Consider the following 22,713-nt stretch of genomic DNA (forward strand, 5'->3'; position numbering starts at 1 on the left):
GCTCACCATAGTCCTTCTTGCAATATTTCTTCATGTTGATCTTCAGTTTCCCTTTGGATGCCTTGCAGTATGAATCACAGTCTTCAGGGGAGCCGAGGAGGAAGAGACAGAAGAAAACATTAACAAAACAAATTAGTCTTAAAATGAATGAAAGACTTGGGAAAAGAAGGGAGTGTGTGTGTGAGTGGAGAAGCGAACAGTGAAAGCTGTAGCCCGCTATGAATAAGCAGCATGCCTGTGATATCCATCTGCCAGGACCTGATTGGGTCATCTAATGGGGGCATTCACTGAAAACCTTCCTTTCTAAAGAAAGTAACTCACAAAAGAAGCTATCCTCCTCTCCCTTTCCCTCCCCTCCTATCCCCGCCTGACAAATTCTTTAAGCTGTCCTCTGCAGGCTGCCACAACTTGGTTGCCTCCATGGGAGACCCCAGGGCCTCGCTTATTGTGCCACCCAGATCTTTAGAGAGCCACAGCCCCCCCCCCAGTTCTTAAACTGCAAACTGGAGTCTGATTAAAGCCCACAGAGGCTTCTTTGTCACCCCCTAACCCAGACCTGTGTCAGGCTTTGGCATTCATTGCAAAGGGATTCTGGCTGGGGTCACTCCTCAACAAAAGGGGTCAGGGAGGAAATTAGCAGCCTATGAAGCATTAGCAAAGCCTTTGGCGTCCACTCTACTGGAGTGTGCAAATAAAATGCCCCAGTGGGACTGCTTCATTTCTATGGGCCTTACTGCTGTGATACGATGGATTTACTCCTCCTGAACATCATCCTGTGTTCCAGTGCCACTAATGTAAAGCTGCGTTGAGTTTTTGGCACTGCCTCCATCCTGCTTTGGCTGTGCTAGAACTATTTTCATGCCACTTTTGAGCACTGGGAGTGCAGCTTGACCCTGAGCATGAAAAACTGTTATTTGCTGTAGCATTTCTCTCTCTCTCCAGCCTCTGGCAAGGCTGGGCTGCACATAGCTCAGCCTGCACTATGTTTCCCAGGTATGCCAGAGTATACTGATTCTACAGCAGTGTTCCTGCTTATCCAATTGGTGCACAGATGGGTCAGGAATTATACTTTGCTGTTAGGAAAACATATGATGGTGGGCAACTTGCTTTTCTGCAGTGATTGATAAATATTATGGTTCATTATATGTTCATGTCCTGCTCTTTCTTTAGAATGCTCAAATCAGCTAACATAGGTCTCCTACCTATGACTGATCATATTCACCTCTTGCTTGTCTGCAAGCAGTATGCTCAAGAACGAGAGGCCCTATGACCATATAGGGGACTATACAATGGAAATGAGCAACCACAGCAATATTATTTACTGATATCCCTCCTTCCTAGCCAGAACAGCATCCTTTAAGGTTATAAATCCATATAGTATAATTACCTACCTGATTGTGTTGCAAACAGGATGTACAGATAAAGGTAATAAAAAATACTTAGAAATTTTCATATTTATACTCATGAGCAATGGAGGAAGGGAAAAGTCCAGCCCCACCACATTCACACCTACAACCTTCCTCTGCCCTTCTTTTCCACCACTGCCTAATGCAGAGCTTTGCCTACTGATTAAAATATAGTTCAGTACAAATACAGTTCAACAGCTCTAATTATTGCCTAAGATAAGAGTGTATCTTTGCCTTGTGGAAAGACATTGGCCACATCAGGATTAGGAGGACCAGAAATGGAGAAGGAAGGCAGCCCCATACGGACAGTTAAAGCAATCTGTCCATTGCTATAAAGCAAACATCATGAAGGGTTGTGTGCTTCTTTCAGCCTGAATAATGTTCCTTGTTGTTCCTGGTCCATCTCTGACCATACAGTGAATTGTTCTGGGCCCATCTCACACTAATATATTTGTCCTTGAACTATTTACTGTGGAATAGTTCTGTGGATCTACTGACAATATATTCTAAAAAAAGACTCATCTCACCTAACCTCAGTTAACCACTAGCAAAGGCTGCCATTCAGTTACATTAAATAGGGGTCTTGCCATTGTCTTCTGTAAGAGTAGGGCTGCATTATTATAGTCATTTTCCAAGTCCTGGAGGAAAAGTTGAATTCTCTATCCCAAGTCAATGAGCAAAAGCTTGAATGTGTGTTACCAGGTTGGCTAGAACCCCCTCCACTGTGTTGAACACTGTTCTGACTGCTTCCAATTACTGATCCATCAACAGAAGCTGAGAGCATGCTTGCAAGCAGCAACAAAGAAAAGTAAGACAGACATTTTCAACCAAGAGATGATAAAAGCAATTTTGGGTCAGTTTGGGGTTGAAACAAGGTACTTGTATAATATATCACTATGTATAATTGACTAATAAGTCAAGCTTTCGTTTAAGTTCTAAATGGAATTGTGGTTCAAATTCATGTTTCCTTTTCGTTTACTTCTACCTTTCCCCAATACCCAATAATATGCACTTTCTGAAGGAAAATTTGTTTCTTATTTTTTCAATGTTTTTCCCTCTGCATGCCATTTCCTTTGTTGTGACAATAAAAGTACATTGTCTCAATTGAGTTGATAAATCACTAATATTTCTGGCTGATCCCCTAGGAACCAAGGCAAGGCTCAGAGTGTTGCATACAATCCTGAGGTGGTGAGTGATCTCCCAGGCTTTAGGCCTTGGACTGCTGCTTGAGAAAATGAAATGTACACTGGCAATACCCCAACGGAACCTTATTTCTGCATGGAACTTCTGGCGTTATTGCTTCTAACTGTTTAGCATCACTGGTCTCAAGCTGAGGAATACTCTTCCAACAGAGATTCAGGATACACCCTTGCTTTTGACTTTCAGGCATCTCTTGAAGACTTGTTTAAGATTTCACTGATGGCAATTTCACTTGCCATCTTGATGTAACCCTTGAGAAGGGTGGAAGAGTACAACTCCAAATACTTTTCACTAGTATTCCTGCTTTCCTCATCTTGCCTCAAACTACATGTAGCCCCTTCACAATTGACACAGAAATTATCTAGCAACAACAGAGTGCATTTAGGTTATCTATTAAGGACAGTGTTGCTAACCTGTATGGCAATGTATGTCCACCAAACTGTCTGCAACAGCAGTTACTATCAGCCAAAAATGTATAAATAATCACAGGAAAATTGAAAAGTGAATTATTCACTTGTTGCACTTTCAACTTCTGACTCTGAGCACAGCTCAGCATTTATGCACAGAACCAAAGCAGGACTACAGATGTGCTGTAGTAGATGATGCTTCTACCCCCCATTTCCTTCACTGTAACACAAGGCATGTACAGCATATTCACTCTCCTGCATCTTGATTCTCTGTTTGGACCAAGCACTCTTCTGAGGGTTGGGGGATGTGAGAGAAGCTTTGTGGAGTGTGTCTACTGCCCTGACCAAGGCCAAAGTACCAGGGCTCAGCAAGTGGAAGTCCACTTGTGCAGTTTGTAAGAAGAGCAAGGCTCTCCAGGAGCTGGGGTACCACAGGGGAACACAACACACATAAACCTCCCCAGATTGGAGAAAATGTTAGTCTTATTTAAACAAACAAACAAACAACCTTGGCAAGCTGCAACCTCAAACCCAGCAATCTCTTGTCCAGTCAAAACAAAACAGATTTGGGAAATGGTACCTTTAATATATATATATATAATTTTAAAATCCTTAAAGCAGGATAAAAAGGTGTGGCGGCTGTTTTGTCTCATTTGCAGCTTCAGAACATGTCAGGAGCATTCCCCCCCCCCTTCCCTATCTGTTAGCTTAGTTATTTTCCGAACGATTCCTTCACAAATCAGTGCACTCACTTTTAGTGCTTCTTGTATTTGCACAGTGTGGACAGCATTAAAAACCCATCATTGGGGTTTCCATGTGCTGGGCAGCAACTGACACACAGCCTTGCCTGAAAAACCTCCCTGCCCTGATCCTTCTATGGTCTACTAATCCTTGAACAAGGAATTCCCAGCATGCTGCTGTCTGTGCTCACAGGATGGTGTTCATGTGGAGATGGAGATCATAGGATAATCAGAATGCCTGGCACTAAAACCGCACAGCACTAAACACTTCTTGAGCAACGGTGCTAGAGCTATTTGGAGCCTATGACAAAGTGCACTTCTTGTGTCAGCTGGGATGCATCATCCCAGATGGAATGCCAGATGCTTGAGAGACAAAGTGGACATGTTTGCAGTACATGATATTCTGGTTGTATTTTGTGGGAGATTGGTTCATATTGTTCACAGCACATCTGTTTTATTCCTTCTGCTTCATGTTTTATTTCCCTATGTATGCACATTTCTTGGGGTTCATTTCTCAGGGCTGCTTTCCAGTTGCTCACTCAGAATGGTCATCATCAATAGCATCATCTTGATTTCTCAGGACTATTCAGCACTGTTGCACTTGTGTCTGATTCAGGAACAGAACGTATCTCACAGAGAGACAAACTGGGATGGGGAGAACACAGCGGCATGATGTCTCCGGGTTGTGTGGCAGCTATTATGGCTTTCTCATTATGAGCTCCAACATAAAATTTGCCATACAGTTTTAAGCAGGATAACATGCTTAGGTGAGACAGAACACTACAGATAATCTCCAAGTCACATGAAAGTTACCTGTGAAGCAGACTTCAGAGCTGATCTTTTGGAGGAGTTGGCTCTGTTTCTACAGCTGGATGAATCAAACACCCTAAATAAGAACATTGCTTAAACATTTTCCATGCCTGCAAAATTCCTTGTTCTCTTGTGCTACTACGTCACACCCAGTGTGTAGGAGCAGGCAGCACCTGTCTCCTGAGAAGATCGAACAACTAAAGATGACAAGAAAACTATCAGTGGGTACCATGAGCACACTTCATTAAAGAGGGATCAATGCATTTGCTTGGGTAGCTACTAAGCTCTATACAGTACAACACATAGCGAAAATATGGGCCAACAAGTCAACAGACAGCGTAATTACAAGTTAATCCAGTCTCTGTGGAACTGCATGCTCCAGCTGCTTTGAGTTCCAGCTGCAAAGCCAGGTCTCCAAACCCCTTTATAAGAAGCTGCTTGACCCCAAATCCTGCAGCAGGCCACAATTTCAGCATGAGGTATAGAATGTAAGAGAAGGAGAAATGGTGTCATTGAACAATGGGCCAGAACTGTAATAAAATTCTGCTCTGAGGAGCAGGAAAAGAACTAGTAAAATTACCCATTCTCCATAGCTGATCACATCAAAGTGTTAAAAAGGAATGAGACACGAGGGTTGACTTTAGGTTTCCACTAAATCCCAAAACAAATTCCAGTATGGAGAATAGCCATTTCCAGATAAACCATCTGAACATTTTCAGACGTTTCTCCAAAACACAAATATGAGCCACATGGCCCTCCATAATCATGCAGCCAGTGCTGGAGAGAAAGGGTGCAATGAGTAGTCAAAAGCTAAAGCAGGAAACACCTCACAGGTAGGTTACCTGGGGTATTGCTTTTGCTAACCTTGTTCTTTTACTAACAGAATATCTGGCACCATTTCTATCTCCCATGTTAAAATACAATTCAGATAAAGTAGGCCAATCAGTTAGTGATGGTTCCTTACTCTTGCTACAAGAACTCAGTGATACGCAGGTCCCATCCCATCCTACAATTCTATGATTTTATGTTCAGGCTCAATCTGTCCTTGGAGTGAGTTTATTGGTTTTAATATCTTCAAGATCAACTTCAGAGCAGCAAATGGTTCCATGGGTGACAGTAAAAATGCTTTTGCAGAGCCAGTGTCTGCTTTCTCTGCCAAGTAGCTACAATTTCCTCCAAATGTTTTGCTGCTTCAAGCCTTTCATTGATTGAGCCTGCCTTTATCTTTGCAACCTTAAGGTGACGGGTCACTGAGGGGCTGGGGGCTGGAGATGCTGTTCCCACTGCAGAAAATGGCATGCAGTGGTTCTGCCTTGGTACCATAATTCAGCACAAAGCCTGGGTGGATCTATCAGACAGAACGCTAAACTCAGTTATATTTGTTCCTTTGACTCTGATATTATTTTATTATACCTCTCTTTAAATTTTAAAAAAGCGAAAGTCTTGTCAGTGGTGGAGGAAAGACAATAAACCAACTACATAAAGATTTTGAGTCTGGTGTAATATTTGAGGGGTCAAATATTTGAGGGGTCAAATGTCTCCTCTATTTAGAGGGTTATTTATTAAATATATGACATCACAATCACATGGGTAGCAAATCCCATCAAAATTTATTTTATTTGGTGGAGTTGGTGAACAGGCAAGACCTTTTTCTTTTTTTCTATTTCCCTCATTGTACAATGTACATTGTGTTTTTATATCCCATTTATAATTTTATAGATAAATCCATTTCATCCACTTCTGGTTTTGTTTTTTTTACTTTACTATCAAAAGGGAGGTATAAATTATTTTGTTGTTAATGTTTTTTTGTGTGTGTTTTGGTGTATTGTCTGTTTCTGTTATTCAGTTTTTAAAAAGCTATTCTGGAACCATTTAATGTATCTTTTTATTTTTTATTTTCAAGAATAGCATCACTCTTGACATGTCAAACATTACTCTTCCTTTTCTATAGCACTTATATCAGGCATTCCCATGTTAGAATGAATGCCATTATTGCAGAGATTTGTCCATTCTACTCTTTGTACAGGGCTTATCCGTATTTTCAAATGCTTAATACATAAATAACAGCAACAAACAAATAAATATCTATTTACTTTTGGCCTGGCTAAACATGTCCAGACTTCCTTAAACCTTCTAGCAGCTGGAGAATGGAAGTAAGAAACAAGAACATAGTTCAGTAGCCATCTGGTTTTTACTTGCTTGCTTTGTAGCAGTAGAGACAATGGCTAAACCAAATGGATTTCCTCCACAGTTTGGCACTAGCTAAGGCCCGTATCAGCTGCTCCCCCATTATCACCTTTTAAAGTGTGCAAGGCTGCCTCTGTCTTGCAACTGGGCAGCATTTGTGCAGACATGTCATTTATAACAAGCTATACAAGTAACCAGAGCCAACTGTTATGTGAAAGCACTAGCTCTCACAATCAGGGTCTAAAACCTGACAGTGGTCCTCCCTGAATCCCAAAGCGATTGCGTGGTGACACTATTTTGCTAGTCCTAGGTTGTATATGCAAAATTACATTCTGTTGCAGGTGCAGTTCATATGCTCAAGGTGATTCCGAGGAGGTTGGCTAGATAATTCTACAGATTCACTAGAGCAGAGTTACAGCTTTTGTCCTGACAAATGCTAATTCACTGATACCAGCTCCCTCGGAGCCACACTGGATATTCTAAAGAAGCACACTTCCTCTCTCCATGCTTCCATGTCTCACACAAAGCAGGGTAGATTGGCCCTGCCCTTCATAGATATTTTCCCCACTGTGTTTGTTCCTGCAGTGGAAGAACACCCAGCTCACCCAGGGGGTGAATATGCACCACACCCCTTTGAATGAGATCTAGGAGAATGGAAAGGAGAGTTTGGCTTCCTCTATCTTGCCACTTCTACAGCACACCTGGCATGGCTCTTGGTCTGTTCATAGTGTTTGAGCAGTGTGGTAGTGCTTCTTATTAGTAACTGTAACTTCCTAATTCTGAATTTTAAATTATTTGTAACCTGCCTTGGGATCTGCTGGTGAAGGGCCTGTAATAAATTTAACAACAACAATTGCAGAGAGATATATTCTGTTTTAAGAACATAAGTCCTACTGAAGTCAAGTTGCAGGGTTCTGCTGCTCAAACTGGTTCGAGTGCCCTTGGTATGTAAAGCGTGGTTGGTATGTAAAGTTGGGGCAGAAGAGGATGTGCCAGATGCAAACAGGGAGCTGAAGTGAACAAGTAAAGCTCCATGAACCCTGCAGCAATCCCAGCAAAGCATAACTGCTATTAACCTCACCCTTGGAACAAGACCGAACAAATAAGCCCCTAGCAATATCCTTTCTTCTTGCTGAGCAAGATTGATTGAAAAACAAATTGGCGCAAATAAGGCATGAAATTAGATTAAAGCCTCTCACTTGGGGCTGCCAGGACGGAAATCAAGACTTGGGCAGGCTTCTGTGGGAGCCGAGGCACCATTAATAAATCTGTCTGTGGCCCCTCCTTGTCCCCGCAGCCTTACAGCCCAAGAGAATATACTCATAGCCACCACAGTATTATAATCAAGCAGAAAGAGTTTTCTTCTTGTTCATGGGTTGCCAAATGATAGTTCATGAGGGTGTATTTGTGAACTGCTGTGTGCTGGCAAATTTAAGAGTTCCTGATTACAGCTCCCTTTAAGGAATACAACCCTGCTGATTTCAGATCCACCCAGTTAAAAACAGGAATAGGAAACCAACTTGATGAGATTTTTCCTACTGTCTGAACACAGGGCAGATTTTCTGCCTTGCCTGTCATTTGCAGATGATGGGGAAGACAAACAGGAATAAGAAACAAGTTAAAGGTGAGTTGAATCTTTTAGAAACCTTGCAAGATGGCGGGGAGCAGAGGGGGGAGCACACAATCATCTGCTCCCTGGGCTCCCCAAATTACCCCAAAACAACAATTGTCCAAGTATTCAGCTCACCCTTCCAAGGGCTGGAATACACCTCCCATCTTTCAATCCAATGCAAGTCCAACTGTGCAAGACTTTAGCATATGAAAAGAAGCAGCAAAATACTTGTCCAAGGATAGACAGAAAATAGTATGTTGTCAGGAGTGGGACAATGAGTTGAACTAGATGCCACGGGGATCGTAGAAGTTTCTGTTTCTTGAGTGACAGCAGTACTTCTTTAAAATTCTTATTCTAGAAGCAGAGAACATACTGCTGGGGCTCCAGAAAGGAAACTGATACCATCACACTGAAACTGGTTTTAAGAAAACAAAAAAGGAAGGTGGGTTACACTTGGGATTACTTCAGCCCTGGCCATCAGGAATTTGCACATTTTGTCTGGTCTAGATAGCCTGCTAAAATTTGTGATTGCCAGCTTCCTGACCCTTCACTAGCAGGGGAGGGGCAGTGTCTTACCGCTTATGTGTTCCAGAAAACAGTCTGGAGGCACATGATACAATAACCTTGATTAAGCAAAGCAGTTCTGATCCTTGTGAATCCATGTATGTTAACTTGCATTCCATCACAGAACAAAAGGCATAAAACAACTATGTTGAGCTTCAGAGGCAATCCAGGCACTTGGAAGTGTGGTGTGAGAGAATGGATGATCCATTTCCTTTCTGTACTGAGCTGCAAGCTCCAGAGAAGAGCTGGAGCACATCCATATTGCACTGCACTTCCAAGAGTAGCAAATCCAGAGTAATACTACCAGTTTAAGAGAAGGGACTTGCACAAGTAACTGATGGCAGACTCTGCTCAATAGATTTTCACTACACAAAATTTCATTCATGTTTCCTGGTTCACCCCACAGCTAAAAGTGCAAACTGCCTATGTGACTTCATAAAGCCAATCTTGAAGTGAAATCATTATACCATCTTTGGTTCCCACCTACTGTTTATTTGGGTTGGGTTGGGGAGTAAATTTACATATGGGACCTCCCTTCAGAACAAACATTTTATTTTTAAATCATGCATCAACCCCTCTCTCACCCCCACCCCTAAACGATGATACAATTATTGGGAATTAGAATAGTATTGTAAAAGAATTGTGGGAAAGTGGCATATTAAAAATGCACGTCTATTTTAAATGACAATGAAGAATTTATACTATATGGAAGTGTTTCAGAGGAGAATGGAATGCAGTTGTCAAGGGTACCCACACCTGCTTCCTTCCCTTCTAGCTTCTATCAAGATGCCCTATTGTGGAAAAGCAGCAATATCCACCCGCAAAACCAAAGCAGAATGAAAGGGCTCAAACCCAGAGGTGGCGGTGGAGTGTACAAAGGACTTTGCTTTATGTTTGACAGCAAGTCATAGCCCCCGGTGGGCGCCTTCTAACCCTTGTCATGACCTTCGGCTCCCTCCATTGTACAGGGGCTCCATTGTGAAGTGTTCTTGCTGAAAGCAAGGGGATAGCGTTAACTTGCTGAATGCCATTTTGGGGTCTCTCCCATTAGGGTATGAAGGCAGGAAGGACAAGGAGCAGCCAAGATGTTTTGTTATTAAAGCTTGAGCGTACTGCTTAGCACCGGAGTATCTCATTCAGAGCCCACTGTGGCAGCATCTGTCTCCCCCATTTTGCTGCTTCATCATATCAGAGCTCAAATGGAGGTGTCACAAGGTACCTCACATTTCAGAAGGCAAGAAAACTGGAACCCAACAGAATCCAGCAACTTGATAACAATAGGGGCAGGGATGGGAAGCCTGTGGTCCTTCGGATGTTGTTGGATAATGACCATGGTAAATGGTCAGGCATGATGCAAGTAATCCAACAACATCTGGAAGGCTAAACGTTCCCCGTTAGAGAATACATCATGTGCATTTTCAACTACATTTCTGATATTTCTGCTGAGATGCTGCAACATAGTCTCAAGCTCAGTGTGATCAAAAACAAACTTCTCATCTTTCCTCCCAAGCCATCATCTCTTTGTCCGTCACCATCCACCCAGTTGACCAGGCACAAAGCCTTGGTGTTCTCTTTGATACTTCCCTTCCCTTTGCCTCTCAAAATTATTCAGCTCTCTCAGAACTTTGACTTTTTGGCCCTCATCTTTAAGTCCCTTCTTGTCTTCAGCGTTCAAAACCTTCCATAGCCTCATCTGTCCTTTTCTCTGCACATATTTTGCAAGAGATCATTTTGTCTAGCTCTACCATCCTCAGCCATTCAAATGTATCCTTGCTACCTGAAGTAACATTTTCCCTTGCTGCTCCTTATGACTGGAACTTCCTCCCGCATGGGACTTACTACCAAGAAACAAGCATAGGATAGAGCGTCCCCATACATATTTATACTAGTTGCACGCTTTTCACATGACAAATGGCAGAGCCATAGCTATGGGGATAGCCATCCTTTTTTGCCCTAGGTGATGCCTCCAGAGGGGTGCCATTGAGGCTCCCTGCCTGTGTGTGTGTGTACACAAATGCACATGGGGGGGGTACCAAAGTGAGTCTTTGACCTGGGTGAAATAAAGCCTAGTTTCTTCCCTGCAAGTGGCTAGATAGAGTCTGGCAGGTAGCCCTGTCAAAAAAACCTAACTTGTCATGCCCAGCTTGCAGGGGGAACCACAAAAAAGACTCTATGCCACGGGTGTCAAACACAAGGCCCGCGGGCCGAATCCGGCCCGCCAGACCTCGTCATGTGGCCCGTGTAGCCGCCACCGGCCGCCAGCCTTCACCTTTTATTCTCGCTTTTTTTTTTTTGACACAAGAAAGCCGCCTCTTCGGCACATGCGTGGCAGCCTACAAGCCAGAGAACGTCTGCCCTCTAGCAGGGCCGGCCGTTCTACACAGGAAACCTCCACTTTACACGCATTCAGGAAATCTCCACTTTTTTTTATATTGAGCGCATGCCATCCTGTGATGTGACAGATCCAACGGCTGCCTGAACCCTTCTCTCCTGTACTGTAAGTCCTACAGATACAACCGGCCCTTTGAGGGTGACCAAACTGCTGATGCGGCCCCCGATGAATTTGAGTTTGACACCCCTGCTCTATGCTATATGACACCCATTCATTGACTTTATCAACAAACAGTGGGATTTATGCCTACTCCCAACAGCCCATACAACTTTCTGGAGAGGTCTAATCCTTCATGTAGCTAATCCTGTGTAAAATGACAATCCCACTGCAAATGTTAATTGAATGTATTTTCATGTTAAAAGTTTAATAAAAATATTTGGGGTGTGTGTGGAAATTGTGCCGGTTGCATGTCAGATGAAATAACTCTAAACCACCAACCTACAGTATCATTCTAATCTGAATTGTCATGTATTTAATTTAGAACATGAATTTGTATTTTACAAAGTATAACAATGCTAGCGGCAAGGTCAGTCAACATAGCCATTCCAGAGTCACAGTGGTTCGCCTTCCTGATTATCAGGAAAATTACCAGAGTTTTCTCCCCACCTTCTCTCTCCTACCCCCATTTCTCTCAGCTAAAGTGTTTATGGAACTGCAAAATGAGGAAATTGAAAGGCCAAATGCAGCCCATCTCCAGGGGCAGAGAAAGAATGTTCCCTACAGTATGGCCTCTGGGCTGTTGTCCTGCCCAGCTTAGGTCAGTCCAAGCATTTGCGTAACTGCATTATATCACAGCTGCTGCAAATGAAGCACACAGATAGCCAAGATAGAATGGGTCATATCTTACACTATTCTGCTCCTATACTTTGTGGGAAATCCTAGGAATGTGATAAGACCTACAGGAAACCCTAGTTCTACAACAGAGCAAAGATTTTTTTCCCAGTTATTATTTCCAGTAGCTGCCCAGGGTGTACAGATTAGCCTTTTGAGCAGCAGCAGTTCTATAATCCAGGAAAGAATTTGCAGCCAGAAATGAATGACGCTAACAGCAACTGGTAGGGAAAACTGGCAAGGCAGGATGCTGGTGCACCAGAAGAGAGGTAAGTCGTGCTGAACTTCGTAATGTGGCTCACAGGCCAAGTTTACCATATGGAATAATTCATTTAAGTCAATGAAGGTTTGTTTAGCTGAAACAATCCATGTCTACAACCATAGTTGGAATGCACTAAATCAGAGCTAGGCAAACTTCAGGGCTGAGGGCCATATTGGTTGGGGACTGCATACCACTGGTGGTCAGAGCCAAGGCCAAAAAGTGGGCATGGCCATTCCCACTCCCCCTTCTCTCCCTCTTTCTCTCTCCTTCCCTTCTCTTCATCGATCCATCCCCCTCTTCTCTCTCTGACATGCACACACGTGCGCACACACACACATCCCTCACACAGACATGGATGGTGTGCCTGTTTCTCAGCCAAATTCCTGCCTGGTCAGCCCCTTCAGAGTCAATGTCAGAGCATCTTCTAGTCATCTCGTCCAACAATACAATCCTCTGCTTGAAGCCAGAGCTATATTTCCATTCAGCAGCCCTCCACAGATATACCTGCTGCACAAGCCAGAGGCCAATGTGCCAGGAACAGAGCAAACAGACCACAGAAAAGTGCCTACAAAGCAAACAGATTGAGATGACTCAAATAAACAACAGCCATAACATACGCAGACATACAAGCAAAAGCAAAAACGCACCCTGGAATCATTACATCTTTGGGATTCTCTACCACAAAAGTGACAAGTAAAGCAGTGCATAATCATTATAAAACCTGCAGTACTACCACTAACAAAGGCACAATACTAGGACAACAGGCACATCCCCACAGTGCAGCTACACTTAGAACATAACTGTAGGAAGAAACAGCAGAAACCAACTCCTTGGTTGGCAGAGCATTCCACAGGATGGACTTCATCAGTAGGATATACAGGCCCTAAGACAAAGTTTTTCCCAACCTCCTCCTCCAAAAATTTCAGATGGACTACAACACCCATCCAAAATGTTCAGTTCCAAAATGCCGAGGGTAGTTGACCTAGCCTGTACCCTGGTTTAAAGTTCACCACTCATACTGCTAACTGGGCCCAGAAGCTAACAGGAAGCCAGCAAAGCTAGAAGCAATTTTACCAAGACCTGTGATGAGTAACCTGTCAAAGATGAACTGCAGCATATCATACTCCCCCAAACTTCCCAAGTGTTTTTGAAGGTGAACAGCAATAACCAACATGAGAGATTAAATCCTTGTCTAAGCAGCCACACGGCTATCCCATGAATTGCCCACCTGCCCATTGCTACCCTCCAGCAACAAGACAAGGTTTAGGAGTAGAATTATAAAATGAGAGAGAAGTAGAAAATGTCCAGGTTGCTCAGCCTAAAATGTTCAGCAAGGCTGCTGGCTCAAAACGTTGGCAAAGAGCAATTTTATAAAAGCAAATGAATTTTAATTGCTTTTCCAGTCAAATGCAGATGTTATATAACTAAAGCAAACCCTGGTGCAGAACCAGCAATGGCAATGTTTTCTCTCTTTCACACTAAAGCTGGTCTTGGCTCGTGATCCATTTGAGATTTCTCTACAAAATATACATTCCCCTTTCTTTCAGATTTGGAGCCACTTTCAACTTGAGCATTTATTTATATCCTGCCGTTCCTCCAAGGAGCTTGATTCCCCACATTGGCATTCATTCCCACATTTTATTATTCCAACGACCCTGTTTGGCAGATTAAACCTCGAGATAAGTGACAGGCCCAAGGTCACCCAGCGAGTTTCATGACTGAGGATTTGAAACTGAATGTTGCAGTCTGACCAGAGCACTCTATCCACAACAACACAAACACTCTTGAAGAAGTGCGGCAAAGCGATTCTGTCCAATGGGCTGCTACATATAACTTCCATCCAGATTTCTTCTTTTAGATTGCAATGTTCAGACAGCCCTCAGATTGCATTTAGGGGTGGCTGTGCTATCACCTGCTCTTATGCCAAGTGAAATGTAGCCAAGACTTCTGGGCTACATTGTGGACTTCTGGGGAAGTGTGCAACTTCTGGGGAAGTGTGCAATCTGAAAGGTGCCATGCTCCCAAGTGGGCTAGGCAGTCAAATAAAAATGATAAAATACGGGAGCTCATCCTCTCTGACTAAAGTGGTGCTTAAAAACGTCAATAAAATTTCTACTGAAGGGATATCATGCACTTAGGGACCCACCGCCAATCAGATTGTTCAGTTTGGCTGAACTTTCCTTGTGCTTTTAAAGAGAAGGCGCCTTGTGCTGCAATCTGCTTCTGAAAAGATGGATTGTTCCATTGAAAATGATATACGCAGGGGAATGAATAAATAATAATTTTTTAAAATTTAGGAATCCAGGAGATACTGTTGCAAGTTTGAGTGTTTACTACTCCCTCTCCACCCTGTAAATAATTTTCTGTGAAAAGAGAATAAAAACTTGCACTTCTATAGCTTGTAGCCTAAACTGAAAGTAGCAGATGACAAGAATAAATGAGTACCACAACAGTGATGTTGCTAATGTTCCTTAAAAGATACAATAATAGCATATTTAAACAGCTGGTTCTTTACTTCCATCTGTTTGTCAAATTTGTTCTGCTCCAGGTCAGGCTACCCACAAGACTGTAAAATACCCAACCAAAGGTAATATGTTACAGGCGTCTCCTCACTTACACAGGGTTTACATTCCCAGGTACTGCACATATACATGAAACCACATATAGTGGGGGACACCATCTAAAATGCCTGTAAACACCCTCTAAACCTCTGAAAACTCTTGAAAACCCCTTTAAAAAGCCAGCAGCACTTACCAGACTGGCAAGAATGGTGGCAATGGGGGCTCTCGATTTTCCTCATCGCTAGAGGGCGATGTTGAAAAAATGACAAAATCCTCCAAACTCCACCACAATCACTCCCTCCAAAGCTTTCTCTCAAACTCCAACTCTCCACAGGCCTCAAAGGTTGGTGCAAAGACTTCTGGGATTGCTAGTCATTCATTTCACACAATTTTTGCCTTTTCCATGTCTTTTTGCAGTTTAAATCTATGTACTTAATTATTTCCCAGAGCCTGTTTTTTATACAAAACACTATTTCCTTTGCTATGTAATAACCCATTCTTGACATTTAATGTTATTTATTTTATTCTTAAATGAAAAAACCAAAATATTACGCTTATGACCTCCCCCTCACCTACAGTAAAAAAAAGCCTTGAATAAGTTTCAGTCCTGCTTGCTTTGTTGTTGCTATAACTTGGTCAGCAAACCTATCTTGTCTTTGGAATAGGATATCCCCCCTGACAATTTGAACAGGATTAAAACAAAAGTATAACATACCTGCAGGTTCTTCTGTGCTACTAGCCACAGTGGTGGGAGGAACAACAGGTATCTCTGTGGTAAAGAAGAGAAGGCAAACAAGGGAAGGATAAACAAGAAAAGGTAAAAGTTGTTACTCTCTCCAGGAATGAACGTTTTCACAAGTTCAAAAGTTGTCAGATATTTCTCACATCTTTTATCTTAAAGAAGCTGTAGGGAGAGGGCAGCTGCCTTCAGACCATAAATACTCTATAACAGTATAGAAGTATGAAATTTCCGTGACTATTCCAGATGATCAGAAATGCATCCTGAGAAGTTATTAAAAGACTTGACTCTTTCAACCATGACCTTATTTATTTTATTTTTGCATTAGTATTAAGGAAACAGGGTAATGGCCATTATATGGCTGTTCTGTGTTTCTTTTTGGATTTTCAAAGTTGCTTTGATTTCTTTTTCTCTGTATGACAGAGACAGAACCAACTGCTTTGGTATGAAAGTTGCTCTGAACAATGATGGAACCCAGGCTGTCTAATGTTTTTGGAGGAAAACATTGACTACGCCCAAACATTATTTTAATCAAACATAATTTAAAAACAGTAGTAGTTTATTGCTGGCATTGCTAGAAAAAATGGTTCTGCAACACATAAAATCATGTTTTGAACTTTGAAACCTTTTGTTTAAGTGGGAACTTGTACTCGCATCACTTTACTAGTGTGATCAATAAGATATATGTATAATTCATCCATATATTTATATACATAGAGACATGCAAAATGCAACCTGGACATACAACACACAGGGCCACTGCACAAATTACAGCTTTAATGGGTATACATTACACAGTTTCACTGTGTACTCACTAAACCTATCCCAGTTTCCAGGTTCATATACGTCTTTCCTTGCTATTAGCCCCAGCTCTTCACTGTGCTTTTCACTGAATAAGCGAGTTGAAATAGTGGTGGAAGTGAATGTGCCTTAACACCTGAAGTTTTAGGTTCACAATGTGGACCTGTAACTACTACCCATGAAAACTGCAATGTGAAAAGTGGCCAACAGTATCTCTAGCTATATGAATTAAGTCTATCAGGTGTTAGTAAGCAGACCAGATTTAGGATTCATTACGTTATGGTACCAATGTCGGAAAGCGCATCCACCTACTTATGCAGGGGGCAATGGGAGATCTGCTTTGCTGGTAACCTTTGGCACATCGGTTGCAAGTGATGCCTGTCACGCCATCTTTGCAGGGACATTGCCCTGTGGTTTGATTACAGGTTTTTCCAGCTGCACCCACGGGATGGCAATCACATGCTGTGGGGGGAACACACAACAAGAGGATCAGAGGTGAGGAGCTGGAGAGGAAGGAAGGATTTTCCAAAAAGAACAAGCATTTTCAACTAGCAAGAGTATCCAAAGACAGCAAGATATTTTGTAGCAGAGCTATAGGAATGAGGTGGGAGTAGCCAGTGCCCTGGACTGCAGGTCTCATCTCATTCTAACAGCAGTGCTCTGTAAGCACAACTTTCCCTAGAAAATCTGAAAGCAACATGATGGACAATCAGTGCCAGCTACTACATTACACCACAAGGATTATTAATATACTTGTGGCCTAAAATGAATTTAAAAGTTTTAAAGCAGACATTTACTGCTGCTGAGTGGACTTACCTAATGCCACACCTAGAATTGTTTCCCCACCATTCAATTTCTGTATGTTTGCTCTTTGTTCAGTGCTTCAGGAAATATTCTGTTCCAGCCTCACTATCAACCTCCAATCATCACAGCTGGTGGGAGCAAGAAGAAGAGGAAGGGTTTCCTTTTCTCTCTAGAGGTCATTGAAACACCTGTTCTGTAGCTGGAACAATAACTAAACTCAGCGGATTGTGGTGAATTCTCCTGGCTAAATTCCTGTTGAAGAGCATTCAGGGGGAGCTCTGCTGAATCAAACCAATGGTCCATCATTAGCCAACAAGCGACAGCCATAAATTGTCAATAGCTAACCAGATGCCTCTTGAGAAGGCAAGCAAGGCATGAAAGCAATAACCCCACTCCTTTCCTTCAGCAGCTGGCACTTGAGAGGCATACTGCCTTCGCAATCTAGTCAGGAAAGGGTTATGGCTCAGTTGTAGAGCACATACATTACATGCTAGAAGGTCCAAAGTTCAATCCCCACCACCTCCACATTGAGCTGAAAAAGACCCTGGTCTGAAACCCTAAACAGCTGCTGCCAGTTTGTGGTACATGATCTAGCTATATGGTGCAACTCAGTTTTAGATAGCTTCCTATGTTCCTATATATCAGTGGCAAGGAACCTTTTCAGCCCAAGGGTTCTGTGACCCTTCTGATGGCCGCATGCCAGTAGGGGCAAGAGGCAAAAATGGACAGAGCAACAAATGTAAATTTTACTTTCTATATAGAAGACATAAACTCCTCTCTATCCTCCATCAGGACAAACAATGCATTAAAGTTCAAGGGCACATTCCAGCCAGGCAAAAATACTGAGTGTTAAGCAGGGCCAGTGATGGGTGTTGCCTGGGGAGAGTTCCAGGGGCCAGACAGAGAGGTCTGAAGGGCCACATTTGACCCCCTGGACCTGAAGTGCCCCACCTCTTCTATAAATAAGCACAGAGGATGCATACAACCATCATAACCAATCAACATTAATTCTTCTTGCATTCTTTTCACTTTTAGAGTTAAGCTGCCTACTAAGCCAGGACTCATGGGATTATGAAATGTTGTCATCCCACCTTTTGAAAACTTAATTCAACATTTAGAGCTTAGCTGTTTGCTGAACCTGAGTCTACACAATTCAGATTATTTCTCATTTAAGTCTTTAAGATAAGTTTGACATTTGAGCTATTGCATCTTTGTCAATCATGCTAGTCAGTCTCCAGTGATACAGCTCATGACAATCAAAATTTCTGTGAATATGTATTTTACTGGGGTTGCATGGCTGTTGTTGGGGAAATCCAATGTGTTTCAGCAGCAGGTATGTATAAGAACATTCAGTACTCATTGTTTACTTATTTTAGTCAGTTCCCTTATTAAATCTAGGTTTTCCCTCTCGAGGTGGACTTCTTTTTTCTTTTCTTGATGCTTTGCGTTTGAAACATTCGTATTTTCAATGACACAGAGGTGTGATTCAAAGCTCAAAAATAGTGAATGAATGTGACACTTGGAAATAAAATTAAAGTCCAGCCTTGAGTTTATGGTCTAGGGTTGTTGTTTTTCTTTCTATCTCTATCACTAAGATGTTCATAGTCATACATTTAGAAGTCCCAGAATCCATCTGTCAACAATGCTAGAACATGCTGGGATATGCCTGTCCAAAGACAGGTCGGTCAAGCCAGTTCACTAAATATGTCACAATAATTTCCAAACACTAATCTCTCTCTGTGTCAATGTATTGAAAGATACAGAAAAGACTAAATCTTCTGTCAAGCTAGATATTGATTTAGAATGTGACCATTTAACAGTGAAGGAGTAACAGAAGGAATTTACATTCTTTTAAGATCAACAGCTTTTTGTTACACAGGAAGCTATACTTTGTCAAAGGAGACAAAGTTTATGAACTCAAGAAACACAATTTACCAGTATCAGAGATCATTTGCCTAAATGTATCTTACATATTTTTCACAAGTAAGCATTATTTTAGTTTTTATGGTATGTGTATTCATATACCTTGTATGTGTTGATTTGTCTTCATGTTCTAAAACAACCCTGTGTCATTTTGTATGGTTATGGCTTACTATTTATAGGAGTCTCCCCACCACCACTAGTGTGCTATGTGCATCATTTTCATATCTATATTTTATCACAGTGTATATTTTAAAAAGTTGTGTATAACTGGCTGTGGAACGAGCAACGATTCTGAATTCTAAGCATATTGCATTCATTTAGTGATAATATAATTATAAGTGTTTAAGCTGCAACAATATCATCATCATCATCATCATCGATTAAATTTGTATACCACCCTTCATCTGAGGATCACTGGGCAATTTACAATATTAAAACACACACAAAAATACCATAGCAACAATCACAAACAAAACTCCCAGTTTAAAAGGTGATATATTGTTTAATTAACCAAAGCCTAATTTATGCACTTTTCATTCAACCCTTTCTCCTCAACAAAGCGTGGTAATGCTTGTATGTATGTACAACCCACCTCACAAGTTGTGTTACACAAGTGGTGGGGACATGCCAACTCTCAGAACTCCATAACTATGCAAGGAGGAAGAACCATTGTGGCTCACACAGTGTTACATTAGCACCTCACAGTTGTCAGTTAATGTTGTCCAGCTTTTCCTCCATTCTTTGGGTCATTCTATTAGCCAAATTCTAAGGATCCTTAAGTCCCACTGAATTCAATGGGGCTTTTGCCAATAAAGTGTGTGCAGAGCTGCAGCTCAGGTTCTGCTGCTATGTGTTTCCTCACAAGTCTTTTTCATTGCTTCTAAAATTCCACATCAGTGTTCTCGTGTGCATTAATTTGAATCACCTGTACATTTCAATGGTCTCAATTATCATTCTTCAGATGACTGTGTTCTATTAATAGTATTGTCCTCATGTGAGATTCCATATTTGTGCATTATTAAATTGCCCCAGCACCGTCCACAGAACCACTGGTAGTTTGTGAAGATTGTTACAGCAAAATGCTTACTTTTTTGGTTTGTTCATTCTTAGAGTTTGTGGGGGGAAACAGAGGTCAGCAGTACCTGAATTTTTAACCCCTTTGGTGAATACTGTAGTTTGTAATGTGGCTTTCCTTTAGAAATCGTCCTTGATTGACCACACCTTGCCTTCTGTTATTGCCATGGTGGCTTGCATTGTGATGACATATGATGTTGCCATTTGAGTTTGCATTGCTGCTGCTGCTGTTTTTAATCAGTGATTCAATTTTGCTCAGTTGATAACTTTATTCCACAAGGTGATATGAAGCAACACTTCTGAAGCCCACAAAATCAGAGAAATTTTGAACCAAGGTTTGATTATCTATCTGAAGCAACTAAATACGATGAGCAGGAAAACAGTCCCCAGCATGTAGGAATAAACAAGCAGATTTTCTGATCAAGAGACCACAACTATCCCTTTGCATTTCTCCTCCCTTCTCTACCACAGCTCTTCTTGGGCAGTGGCTGATTTGGGCCCTGTTTACATTTTCATCTGTGAAATAATCTTATTTCCTGAAGCCAAATACCAAAGGTATGACAAATGAGAGCATCTGTGCAAGTGCAGAGCTCCTACGCTTTAGAAGCTGCAAGCATGTGCACCAAGATATGATCACAAAAACAGGGAACCCCTGAATAGTTCTCATCCATTTTTTGACTGAGCTGTGTCACAGGGGATGTCTAGCAGATATGTCAGCGCAATGTTTTGGAAATCACACCGGAGGTCAGATGCAGTTCCAAGAAATCTTTGTCCTGTTTATGACCAGATGTGTTTCTGGCCTTTATGAAGGACCACGGAAAGCCTCATCCTTGTTCCCCCACCCCCTGAAGGCCTTTCTGTTTTTAACATTTGACAGGGAAGGGGAAATACGACAGGCTTTAATAAATTCCTAAAATCCAGGAGAGGATGTCCTAGAATCTTTGAACTGGAGTGCAGGGGAAAGCAGACTTAAACGTAATACTCTTTTCTCAGCTGAAGAAGGAAATTCACTGCCTTTGTATTTTTTATAGCAAGAGAAAGTCAGAGTCCCCAGTCTGCTGAGACAAAGGATAAGAAGTTGTGGGGGAAGAGACCACCTGCCAGAATTGAGGTTCCAGAATATCACCATCTGAACCATAACAAGTCTAAAGGGAAAGTGACGGGATGATCCTTTCTGGGACACAAAACTGGATTTAGATGTAATCTGGGTGGAAGTGTATGAAACCACTGGCTTCTCTGGAGCTTCAAGACATCTGCAGCATGATTGAATTCTTGGCATCAGAGTGACTTCACTGTAGTGTTATCACTGCATGTAGACAGACTTTCAGTTTGCTCAATTAATGTTCACGAAGCTGTGGCTGGGGCCTCTGCTGCTGTAGCTCATTGATGGCAACTCCCCACAACTTTCTGTTTGTGCTTTTCAGAGCAGAAGTTTATTTCTTCTTTTTCTTCCCTCCTCCTTTTTCTTCTCTTTCCTGCATTTTCAAGCATGCTGGGGCCTCGTGCCACCAAGTCAGTGCTATCGTACATGTGTGTTGCAGGAGCAGATTTAGGGAAACTGGAAACCGGACTTTAAAAAAAAAAAACACAGGGAAAATTACAATACTAAAGTTGCAATATTAGTATGCCTGTAAGTCCCACTGGATTCAACTGGCTTTACATCTGAGTAAGCCTGCATAGGACTGAGGTTCACACCAGCTCCTTTCTTCTTTGGGAAAAGGCTTTCTGTGCTTGCTGGGCACTCAGAATTTTGCCCCAAGCATGATATAGTAAAAACAGAGAAGAGGATGTGGCCTGACCGGGGTGGAGTGAGACAAGGAGATTTTTAAGCAAAGGATTAGAATGTCTGGGTAAAAAAAAAAAGGACCAATTAAATAATTAACCATTACTTGATTTTAATGATCTACATTTAACAAAATCAAATAATTTTACAATGAAGTGGAAAGGGCTGCAGATCAGTGGGAGTCATGCAGGAAGTTCAATCTCTGGAATCTCCAGGTAGGCTGAAATGGACCTGCCACCCCATATCGCCTGAAACTGCTGCTGCCAGTCACAATACAGAGCAGAAGGCAGCTTCCTATGTTGCATTTACTGATTATTGTAGAAATGACTTGTGGCTCCAAAATATGAAATAGGCATTAAAATCTGGATTGCTCCTGCAATGTTTATTTCTCTCTTTTACGACAGATGCATTCCCATTGCTTTCTATGCAAATAGCACTGTTCTACTATTGCTATGGAAATAATTTTCGTATTTGCATATGTTTTACCTTTAAGCTTTCTTTTCCCCCAAGCATGTATTGCAACTTTATGTTGCAAATACTAAGAAGAAAGAAAACAACAAATGCTTTAAATAGACAAGAGACTGCAAATATATAACTGTAGCTTGTTAGCAATTCTG

At 41.9% G+C, this 22,713-nt stretch overlaps 1 protein-coding gene across 4 annotated transcripts in view; it reads right to left on the minus strand.

The window, feature by feature from the left end:
- Nucleotides 1-22,713, minus strand: part of NTN1 (netrin 1) — a 127,566-nt gene that overhangs the window by 17,389 nt on the left and 87,464 nt on the right. For 3 of the 4 annotated variants that reach the window (XR_014164227.1, XM_081895208.1, XM_081895207.1), the window contains exons 4-6: nt 16,825-16,974; nt 15,688-15,741; nt 7-81 (exon numbers count right to left, since the gene is read on the minus strand). Coding sequence is in view for 3 of the 4 variants with exons in the window: in XM_081895208.1 (XP_081751334.1) it covers nt 7-81; nt 15,688-15,741; nt 16,825-16,974 (279 nt within the window). In the remaining variant the exon portion in view is untranslated. The remainder of the gene's footprint in view (nt 1-6; nt 82-15,687; nt 15,742-16,824; nt 16,975-22,713) is intronic. The other variant, XM_081895209.1, reaches the window with a different exon arrangement.

Source organism: Podarcis melisellensis, assembly GCF_964234715.1.
Source record: "Podarcis melisellensis genome assembly, chromosome: 2".
NCBI lineage: Eukaryota > Metazoa > Chordata > Lepidosauria > Squamata > Lacertidae > Podarcis > Podarcis melisellensis.